The sequence below is a fragment of the Vulpes lagopus genome, chromosome 7 (assembly GCF_018345385.1).
Source record: "Vulpes lagopus strain Blue_001 chromosome 7, ASM1834538v1, whole genome shotgun sequence".
In the NCBI taxonomy this organism is placed as follows: Eukaryota; Metazoa; Chordata; class Mammalia; order Carnivora; family Canidae; genus Vulpes; species Vulpes lagopus.
In genome coordinates this window covers 9,426,927-9,438,333 of record NC_054830.1, presented here as the reverse complement: position 1 = coordinate 9,438,333, position 11,407 = coordinate 9,426,927, and the positions used below count along the sequence as shown (strand labels likewise).

Genomic DNA, 11,407 nt, shown 5'->3' with positions numbered 1-11,407 from the left:
TGGACCCTCAATTCTATGGCCAACTAATCTTCAACAAAGCAGGAAGAATATCTAGTGGAAAAAAGACAGAGTCATCAATAAATGGTGCTGGGGAAATTGGACAGCCACATGCAGAAGAATGAAACTGGACCATTCTCTTACACCATACACAAAGATAAACTCAAAATGGATGAAAGACCTAAACATGAGACAGGGATCCATCAAAATCCAAGTGGAGAACACAGGCAGCAACCTCTGTGACCTCGGCTGTAGCAGCTTCTGGCTAGACATGTCTCCAAAAGCAAGGGAAACAAAAGCAATAATAAACTATTGGGACTTAATCAGGATAAAAAGCATCTGCACAGCAAAGGAAACAGTCAACAAGGCAAGAATGGGGGAAGATATTTGCATATGACATATCAGATAAAGGGTCAGTATCCAAGATCTGTAAAGAACTTATCAAACTCAACACCCAAAAAACAAACAATCCAGTCAAGAAATGAGCAGAAGACATGAACAGACATTTCTCCAAAGGAGACCTACACATGGCCAACAAGCACATGAATAAATGCTCCACATCACTTGCCATCAGGGAAATACAAATCAAAACCACAATGAGATACCACTTCACACTGGTGAGAATGGCTAAAATTAACAAGACAGGAAACAACAAATGTTGGTGAGGATGTGGAGAAAAGGAAACCCTCTTACACTATTGGTGGGAATGCAAGCTGGTGCAGCCACTCTGGAAAACAATGTGGGGATTTCTCAAGAATTAAAAAATAGAGCTACCCTATGACCCAGCAATTGCACTGGTAGGTATTTAGCCCAAAGATATAGATGTAGTGAAATGACGGGACACCCACACCCCAATGTTCATATCAACAATGTCCACAATAGCCAAACTGAGGGAGGAGCTGAGATATCCTTTGATAGATGAATGGATAAAGAAGAGGTGGTGTATATATACACTGGAATATTACTCAGCCATCAGAAAGGATGAATACCTACATTTACATCAATGTGGATGGAACTGGAGGGTATTATGTTGAGTGAAATAAGTCAACCGGAGAAAGATAATTATCATATGGTTTTACTCATATGTAGAATATAAGAAATAGTAAAAAGGACCATAAGAGAAGAAGAGGAAACCGAGTGGGACAAAAATCAGAGAGGAAGACAAACCATGAGAAATTCCTGACTGGCAAACAAACAAAGGGCTGCAGAAGGAGAGGGGGGTCAGGGGATGGGGTAACTGGGTAAAGGGCATTAAGGAGGGCACGTGATGTGATGAGAACTGGGTGTTATACCATATGTTGGCAAATTGAAATTAAATTAAAAATGAAAAAAGAAAAGAAAATGTCAAGCATGCATAATGCAGAGAGATGACAATGAAAAACAATGGGCTCCCTGTCCTCATCAGCAGCTTCTTCAGCATCATTCTGCTCTTTGTGTTTATCTTTCCCTCCCTTTTTTATTGGAGATTTTTTGGAAATTCATATTACATAAAATTAACCATTTTAAAGTGAACAAATCTGTGAAGTTTAGTACACTGACAATGCTATACAACCACCCCCTCTGTCTAGTTTCAGAATACTTTCATCCCCTCCAAAAGAAACCTTGAATCCATTCTGGTCATTCTCCATCCCCTGCGTTCCTTTTTCTTGGCAACTAGGAAGGAATTTACTTACCATCTCTATGGATTTGCCTAATCTGGATGTTTCATATAAATGGGATCATATACTATGTGACCTTTTGGTGTCTGGCTTCTCTCCCTGACCATCGTATTTTAAGAGTTCATCCACCGGAAAAAAAAAAAAAAAAAAAAAAAAAAAAAGAGTTCATCCACCGTATAGTAGATGTCAGCTTTTCATTCTTTTTTTTTTTTTTGCAGCTGAATAATATTCCATTGTATGGATGTACCACATTGCATTTATCCATTTGTCCCTTGGTGGATGTTTTGGTTGTTTCCTGGAAACATCCTATCACCTCACACATAAATATTTCAGTATGAATCTCTCATAAAGAAGGGTGTAGGGATCCCTGGGTGGCGCAGTGGTTTGGCGCCTGCCTTTGGCCCAGGGCGCGATCCTGGAGACCCGGGATCGAATCCCACATCAGGCTCCCGGTGCATGGAGCCTGCTTCTCCCTCTGCCTGTGTCTCTGCCTCTCTCTCTCTCTCTCTCTCTCTCTCCCCGTGACTATCATAAATAAAAATTAAAAAAAAAAAAAAAAAAAAAAAAAAAAAGAAGGGTGTAAAAAAATAACACGATGAAACAGATTTTTAAAATCAAACATGAATTCCTTAGGACTCCGTAACACCGAGCCCAAATTCTCCCTGCCTAAACCATGCCACTTTCTTAGATATAGGTGGTGATCATTTCACAGTGTCTACAAATATCAAATCATTGTTTCCCTCCTGAAACCGATATAACGTTCTATGTCAATTAGCCCTCAATTAACAAAACAAAACAATGCCACTTTCCCTAGTAAGGTACATATTTGACTCCACCTTGGGAAAAATATGGGGTCCCTTGGTGCCCCCAGAAGCCTCTTAGAAGAAAAACATCACTCTCACTGTTAGGAGGAGGCCCCCTTTAAATAGAATCTCCGGAGGGTCGCCTCAGTTTTTAGAACCTAAATCTTTGCCTGTGGCAGACAAACCCCTGAACTTGCAATCAATTGCTTTTTTTTTTTTTTTTTTTTTGCTTGAAAAGGCTGTTTTCCTTCTTTTTGCTTTTCTGTTCAAATAATACAACCCCTCGGGCTAAGGAGAGGTGGGAGGTGGATAAGGGGAAGCTGTTTGGGGAATGAACGGAAAAGACTCAGGGAGGGGGTTAGCAGCTGTCTTCCAGTGATTTTTTTTTTTTTTTTGTAAGGACATCAATAATTCAGGTTGCAGTTGGCGGAGGGGAGACAGTTAAATTCTAAGCGTGATTCCACAAGCCCTGCTGCCTCACGCCTGTTCTACACGCCCCCTCCCCCGACCCCCCAAGTAAAAGAGGGAGAGCCCTCTTGTTAGCATCCTTGCTCCTTCAGAGAAGCCCGTCTGAAAGGAAGTGGACTGGAGGCTAAACAACCTCCTTCTAGAAACTAGGGTCCTACCCATTGCTGGGAGGTAGCCGTGAGCGGTGCTAAGGGGCTCGGAGAAAAGAGCGAGAAAATAATTTTCCCCTCCAAGGAGCAGTGGGGGGGGGGGGCACGTCCTTGGCTGGGTGTGCCTCCCCGTGCTGGGTCCCCGTGGAGCACTTTGCTGGAAATGATCGGTGGCTGATGAGCTGTCGGTTCTCCCCTCCCTCCTCCCAGAATCAGGGAAACCTCCTCCTCCTTCTCTTTCTCCCCCTGGCAGCTGGCACAGCAGCCCGGCTTGGCGCCTGCCTTTGTGGGGAGCCCTCAGCTCAGAACACGGCTGCTCCTGGCGTCCCCCCTTCCCTCTCGTCTTCTTCTTTCCATTGGATGGGCAATGGGTGCGTGGGCTTCAGCTGGCTGGGCTCCCCAGGCGCTGGCAAGGTGGGACCCTCAGGACAGCTGGAGGACCCGCTGCGCTGCCCACTAGCCGCACCGCCCGAGCCCCGGAGCCCATGCGATACAGGTGAGTGAGCGGGTCTTCCAGAGCTGGGGATGCTGGGGCCCGGTCCTGGTCCTGCGGGGAGTCTAATCCTTATCTCCTTGCTGCAACATCACCCCCGTCTGCAAAGGTGGAAGGAAATGCGCTGACCTCCCTCATCCCCTTCCTGTGAACGTATTTTTTGGGGGGTGGGTGGGGTGGTGGTGGTTGGAGGAGACAGTGTATATCCAGATTTTACTTATTTCTGTCTTAAAAACATGCTTCACCTTTCTGAATAGTTTCTCTGCGCGGGAGGTGGGGGAGCAGACCCCTCCTTTCCAGCGCATACCTGTTTCTTAAAAATCCATTTTCTTTCAACGGCACTTAGCCCCCCTTGTAGCATCTCCTGTCTTTGCCACCTGCCCTGGGCTCCTGCTATTTCCCCAGCGATTAGTTTCTGATCTAAGCCAAGTCTTACTTTTTCAGGTCCTGCGCCCCCACCCCGCCTGCACCCCAGGCTACATTAGCCTCTCTGTGCTTTGAGACCCAGGTAGGCTGGACGAGGGGGGCAGGGCTCGGGATCACGCGCGCCTCCCCTCCCCCATCGTTTCTGTCTTTGGGGGTTCCTCGCCCCCCAGACAAAAGTTGCCTATGCCGGTGTAGCCCGGCCTGGGTTTCTGTGCTCAAGGCTGCGTGAACGCGTTGGAAAACGGGAGATGGCAGATGGAGTTTAGGCTGTTGAGAATAATTACATCGTCTTAGGAAACCGCTTGCTCCGTTTAATATTTAATATCCCCCCCCTCTTGCACCAAATGACAAGCAGCGACAGCGCTTGTCACCCCTCCAGACCAACCCCTCCCTTTTCTTTTGGACACAGTTGACTCTCGGGGTGGCTTTTGTTCCTCGAGAAGTGAGAAAGACTGGCAGCGGGATCTCTCTCCCTTCCCTCCTGCTCTAGCTGCCACAGCGACAGCCTCACAGGACACGTGCCGCGGCGACCCGAGGGGGCGGGAGAGGGAGTGGGCGGCTGGGCTCCTGCCTTCTGCGGGTAGGGGCTGGGGGTTCCTGCTTCTGGGAGCCTGACCACGAGAAGGAACCAGAATAGGATGCAAACAGTAGGACAGAGCATCTCTCCGGAGGCGACAGCCTCGCTGGGGCCGAACCCGAAAGGAGGGGGAGCGCGCACCTGCGCCCCCCTCGCTCCTTAGCTGGGAGCCAGGGTCCTGGGGGTGCGTCTGCGCTAGGGATCCGGCTCCGGCCCGTGTCCCGTTCAGAGTCCACGACTTCAGAGCATCCTGGCCGTTTCCCACGCAGACTCTTTCAGGGACAGTTTTAGGCCCCTTGTGGGGGGCGGGGGAATGGAGGGAGCCTGGGAAGTTGTGATTGATGCTGGCCTCTATCTTCCCACTTGGCCTCTAAGCCATAGGACACCCCAAACCCAGGCTGCAGGAAGATCCCGGGAACTCCAGACGTCTTGAGTAGCTGAGTTTATCCCTGTTGATATTTTGTTTTCCTCCAGAGATTTGCAGAGAAGCCTAAAGATGTCACTTGGGGGCAAATATCATCCTTCCTCTTGGAGGGGTTTAGTAAGAGGGATTTAACTCCGTGCTATTGTGTGTCCAAGGTTCTCTCTGCCCCCACCCCAATAAATAAACAGAAAGATCAGGGCCCGGGGTCCAGAGAGGGAGGGTGGATTTGACATTGAACAAAGTGTTGCAAAAATGACCTGCAAAGTAATGCCCGGTTCAGCTCTGAGGCATCAAAAACTCCGGCAGAGGGTTTTACTTATTTATTTTATTATTCTTTTTGAAATGTTAGCTTACAGGACCAGAGGGCCCTAATGACCTGAGGCAAGTGAGGGGAGATTCTATTCTAGGATCTTTCAACCCTCTCTGTCTTCATTGTGACAAGCAACTGGCTCTTGGGTTGTTTTGCCCCCTCTGGCAAGGCCAAGCCTGTCTGGCAGAGGAGGCTGACTGACTTAGGCACTCATCAGAGTCCCCAGACCTTTTCCTCAAATTGCAGACCTTGGGCCAGCAGCACCCTCTAGGAATGCAAAGTCTCAGGTGCCATCCAGCTCTGCTGGGTTAGAATTTGCATTTGAACGCATCCTGGGCAGCCTAGGAGCAGCAGGGAGGAGATAGAGAAGCTGCCTCCTTGCTCAGCCGGGAGCCCGAGGTTGGCTTGATGATCCCAGGGTGCTGAGATCATGACCTGAGCCAAAGGCAGATGTTCAACAGATTGAGCACCCAGTTGCTCCCTTAGCTACTTTTTTAATAAGCATTTTTTTTCTTTTTAAACTCACTGACTTTCTTTTAAGATTTGTTTCTGTTTTTTTTTTTAATAAAAAAAGTTACAGTATTTTATGAAAATGATATGTCACTGGGTATAGTTACACTGAGTTTTAAAGGAAAGGACAAGGACATTAGACTTTTGATAAATTGGCTACTTTTAAAATTACTCTCCAGAGTGAGGGGGTAGGTTCAATTTCTAATTTTCTTATAAAATACACATAATTTTAAATTATAAAATAATTTATAAATTATAAATTATATTTTATATAAATTATATTTATAAATTATATTTTAAATTATAAAATACACATAATGCACAATTTACCATTTTAGCCATTTTAAAGTGCATACTTTTTTGGGAAGATTTATTTTTTAAATCAGCTTTACGCCCAACATGGGTCTCGAACTCACAACCCTGAGATCAAGAGTCACAGGCTCCACCAGCTGATCCAGCCAGGTGCCCCTTAAAGTGTGTACTTTAATGGTATTTAGTACATTCACAAAGTTGTGCTACCATCTCCTTTGTCTAGTTCCAGAATATTTCCATCACCCTAAAGGGAAGTTCCCTAATGAAGCAGTCACTCTGTCTCCCATCCCTGGCAACTGCCAATCTGTGTTCTGTTTCTGTGGGTCTCCCAATGCTCCCATACTTCATATAAATGGGATCATAAAGGGGCCCCTGGCTGGCTCCGTTGGTGGAGCATATGACTCTTCATCTTGGGGTTGTGAGTTTGAGCCCCACATTGAATGTAGAGATTGCTTAAAAATAAGATATTTTAAAAAAGTAAATGGAATTATACAATGGGTAGTCTTTGGTCTGCCTTCTTTCTCTCCTCCTCCTCTTCCTCCTCCTTCTTCTCCTTCTTCTTCTTTTTGTAGCTCTCATTTCCCTCTTCCCTATCACATGATCCACCTATCCCTGTCCTAAATTATGCAGGTTAGATGGAAGTAACAGAACCGTATCACTGGATCTACTAATTTGCACGTTGATTCTTAGTCACCAAGAACAAAGTGTAGGGGGGCTTGGTCTTCAAACATTTTTTAAAGACTGGATGTGAGGGCTACTCACCTTTTTCTAATGTGGCTCCAACTTTTGTATCTAGTTATTTCTCTCCAGCAAGAACCATTGCTAAAATTTCTTTCAGCCTTAGGGGAGACAGTTTCTAGACAATTTCTTGAGAATTTTAAGATCCCAAGACACACAATGGCTGAATCACAGTGGCACCCAGTTGGCTTTCAATAAATATTTGTTGAGCGAAGAAAGCACATCAGCACTAATAATCACTGTCATAATGAATTACTATCATCACATATTAACATGTTGATACCACACACAGCTAATTAGTGGCCAAAGGGGCAGGATGAGTGATGGGGACAGTGAAACTCTTCCCTTGAGAGGTCAAATACACATATTGAGTGAGGGAAAAAAATCCAAAGATGCGGAGAGTAGGCAAAAGTACCCACCTACCCCTGCCTGAGCACATTGCAGAGAGCAGATGCAGGATGGTTTAGTTCAAGAAGCAACAGTATAGGAACACTCTCCCCTAGGAGAAATCCCTCCCCCACCCCCGACAGTCTGTCCTTTCTTACTTTTATTTTTTTAAGGATCTTTTATTTATTTATTTGAAAGAGAGAGAGAGAGAGAGAGAGAGAGAGAGAGAGAGAGAGAGAGAGAACCAGCATGGGGGCACAGGGAGAGGAAGAATCAGGCTCCCCCCTGAGCAGGGAGCTGGAAGGTGAGCTCTATTCCAGGACCCTGGGATCACAACCCAAGCAGAAGGCAGACGCTTAACAGACTGAGCCACCCAGGTGCTCCTGTCCTTTTTATTTTTAAACCTTCCAGCACAGATAGATTCAAGCAAGTTTGTAGGGGAAAAGAAGGGTGAGAGAGAGAGAGAGAGAGAGAGAGAATGAGTGGGCAATGGAGGGCCTGGACCATGGCTAGTGGGAGAAGAAGTACAAGGCGGAATCACTAGCCTTGATGATGAGTAGAATGTGGGGTGAAAGAAGGGAAGGGGGGCCCCATGGTGGTTGGGGTGATGAATTCCACTACATTTTGAATTTCTTGCAAATTCAATGACTAGACGGTCCCTGTGAACACCCGAGTCTGGGCATCTCCCTTCTCTGCTTAGAACCCTGCACGGCTCCCAATCTCATTCGGCAAAGCTGAAGTCCTTTGGATGGTCCACAGGGCCCTGCACTCTTTGTCCCCATCACTTCCCTGTCGTCACCCCCTTCCATTCATCCTCACTCACTCTACTCGAGCCACACAGACTTCCTTGCTGTTCCTTGAACAGATCAGGCGTGCTGCGGCCACAGGGCTTTTGCATCGGCTCTTCCTTCAGCCTGGAATGCTTTTCTCCACCCAGCACCCTCATGACATCCCCCTCACCTCTTTCAGGTCTTTACTCGAATGCTTCTTCCTCCCTGGGGCCTCTTCTGGCCACCTTCTCTAAATGACATAGCACTCCCCCTTCCTTTCTCCTTTCCTGATTTCTTTTTTCCATTTGACATTCTGCATATTTTACTTGTTTATCTTTTTCTTGTCTGTCTCCCCCACTGGAGTGTCAGCTCCATGAGGACAGGGACTTGAGTCTCTTTTGTTCACTGCTGGGTTTCCAGCATCTAGAACAGTGCTGGGTACACAGTAGGTGCTCAACAAATACTGCTGTGTCAGTGAATGAATAAATAAGTGAATGAAAGAATGATGGGAGGATCATGAAGGAATGATCTGAATGAAGCTGGAAGAAAGAATTCAGCTTGAGATTCAGTGGCTCACATGGATCCTGCCCAGCGGCCTGCCCCAGGGGTCTCCACTCCTCTCTCCCTCCTCACTCCCAGCCAATGTCCTGGGGCTGCCCCTGAAATTCAGGGATCCCAGTGCCTTGGCTGTGCTGTGATCAGTGAGGGAGAAAGCAGGTGAAAACGGACAGCAGCTGCGTGGTGGCGTCTTCTCACCAGGGGATGGAACTTTGCAGCCGTGCTCAGGGCCGTGTTGGCGGGCTGGTCTCAGCCTAGCCTTCGTCCTCTGCCATCTGGCCTGGCATTTTATTCTGCTCTGTTCTCCTGTATTTGGGGCAATTCTGGAGTTTTGCCCCAAGCAATGAGAGTTCTTGCTTTCCCTGGCTTTAGTTTTCATGTCACCTTGTTCTTTGTATCTCTGTGCCAAGGTGGGGTGTAGGATGGGTCCCCACTGCCTGAATTGGGTAGCCTTTGTATTCATCTGGGCTTAGCATATCCTCAATAAGTGGGTGTCAGGAGGGGAGGCAAGGCTGATACACTGGGGCCACTGGGAATATGTAAGTATCTTCGTTAAGATGTGTGGGTGTTTTTGGATCACCCCTTTGATTTTCTTTTTACACATTTAGAAAATTTTAGCGATTACGCATACTATAAAATTTACCATTTTAGCCCGTTTTTCAGTGGCATTAAGTACACTCACGCTGTCGTGCAAGCATCCCCACTATCCGTCTCCAGAACTTTCTCATCTCAAACTGAAACTCTGTCCCCATGAAACACAGACTCACCATCCCCAACTTCCTCCCCAGCCCCTGGGTCCCACCATCCTACTTTCTGCCTCTATGCATTTGACTCCTCTACAGACCTCATGCAAACGGAACCAGACAGGATTTGTACTTTTGTGACTGGCTTATTTCGCTCAACATGAAGTCCTCAAGCTTCACGTGTGTTGTAGAAGGTGTGAGAATCTCCTTCCTTTTGGGGGCACCTGGCTGGCTCAGTTGGTGAGCGTGGGACTTTTGTACTTGTAGTTGTAGGTTCGAGTCCCACATTGGTATAGAGATTACTTAAAAAGAAAAAAAAATCTCTTTCCTTTTTAAAATTTTAATTTGATTTATTTATTCATGAGAGACACACAGAGATGTAAGCAGAAGGAGAAGCAGGTGCCCTGCAAGGAGCCCGATGTGGGACTCGATCCCAGGACGCCAGGATCAGGACCTGAGCCAAAGGCAGACAGACATTCAACCACTGAGCCACCAGGTGTCCCGAATCTCCTTTTTTAAGGGCTGAATGATAGTCCATTGTCCGTATATACCACGTTTTGTTTATCCATTTATCTGTGGGTGGACATTTGGATTTGTTTGCTTGTTACCAATTCTCACTCCCACCAACAGTGGAGAGAGCTGCCTTTTCCTTACACCCTGGCCAGCACTTGTCATTCCTGTCCTTTTGATAATAACCATCCTAATAGGTGTGAATATCTCAGGGTGGTTTTGATTTGCATTTCCCTGATGATTAGTGACGTTTGGCACCTGTTTACGTACTTGATGGCCATTTGGAGGTCTTCTTTGAAAAATGGCTATTTAGTTCCTCTGCCCATTCATTGTTTTTTTGTTCTGGATACTGAGTTGTATGGGTTCTTTGTAGATTTTGAACGCTGACTTTTTATCAGGTCTACAATTTGCAGACATTTTCTTCCACTCAGTAAGTTGCCTTTTCATTTTGCCGATGGTTTCCTTTGTCGAACTGAAGCTTTTTAGTTTGACGCTGTCCCATTTATTGATTTTTGCTTTTGTTCCTCCCTCTTGTAAGTTTTTACTTCTGGGGCAGAGCCTTGACACTCGCCCCATACCTGGCTACCTGCTCTGGAGATTGTTTGTTCAGGGCTCGGAAATCACTTTTACTATCAGCCAAATAAAACATCATCCGGAAGGTGACAAATGCGTTTGAAGGTCGGTTAAAAATGACATTTGGATTATCGTCATCCTGGCTGTTAGAAGCCACGGTCTGCTGAATTTCACACTCGTTGGCCTAGAACTCTGGAGGGGATACCATTTCCATGGGTCTTAGCAACCCATCTTTGTCCAGGGCGAGATTAAGATGCTTTATTGACCAAGGTTTAAGCACACAGACAAGACAGGAAGGAGCAAAACTGCCTGGGAGAGCTTCAAACAAGCAGAAGAAAGTAAAGGCTGAGAAAGAACAAGAGAGAAGAGGTGGCGGGAGTGATTTCATGTGGAGATGTTATTTCTTAGCTCTCCCTCTTTTTATTTTTTATTTATTTATTTTTTTCTCCCTCTCTTTAAAAAAGATTTTATTTATTTATTTGAGAGATGGAGTGCACACGCCAGCGTGAAGGGCAGAGGGAGAGGAAGAAGCAGGCTCCCCGCTGAACTGGGAGCCCGACATGAAGCTTGATCCCAGAACCCTGGATCATGACCTGAGCTGAAGGCTAATGCTTACCTAACTGAACCACTCAGGTGCTTATCTCTCTCTCTTTTTAAAAAAGATTTATTTATTTATTTGAGAGAGAGAGAGAGAGCATGAGAGGGGGGAGGGCAGAGGGAGAGGGAGAGAGACAATCTCAAGCCAACTCCCCACTGAGTGTGGAGCCCCAACCTAGGGCTCGATCCCAGGACACTGAGATCATGACTTGAGCCGACATCAACAGTTGGACACTTAACCAACTGAGTCACCCAGGTGCCCCTCTTAGCTCTCTTTTTAATGAACACTTTGGTGTTCTTGACAGGACTGCACACTTGTGTGTATTCCACTTGAATTTGAAGCTTCCAAAACACAAGGAAAGCATTTGTTAAATGGAACCGATGTTGCTTCTGTCAAGTAATGT

At 46.3% G+C, this 11,407-nt stretch overlaps 1 protein-coding gene across 4 annotated transcripts in view; it reads left to right on the top strand.

The window, feature by feature from the left end:
* The first annotated feature begins 3,163 nt into the window (after positions 1–3,163).
* The window catches only part of CACNA1A (calcium voltage-gated channel subunit alpha1 A), a 286,336-nt gene continuing 278,092 nt past the window's right edge, over positions 3,164–11,407 (top strand). For all 4 annotated transcript variants that reach the window (XM_041762541.1, XM_041762540.1, XM_041762539.1 and 1 more), the window contains exons 1-2: positions 3,164–3,571; positions 4,013–4,076. In XM_041762541.1, coding sequence (XP_041618475.1) covers positions 3,561–3,571; positions 4,013–4,076 — 75 coding nt within the window. In that variant the 5' untranslated portion in view covers positions 3,164–3,560. The remainder of the gene's footprint in view (positions 3,572–4,012; positions 4,077–11,407) is intronic.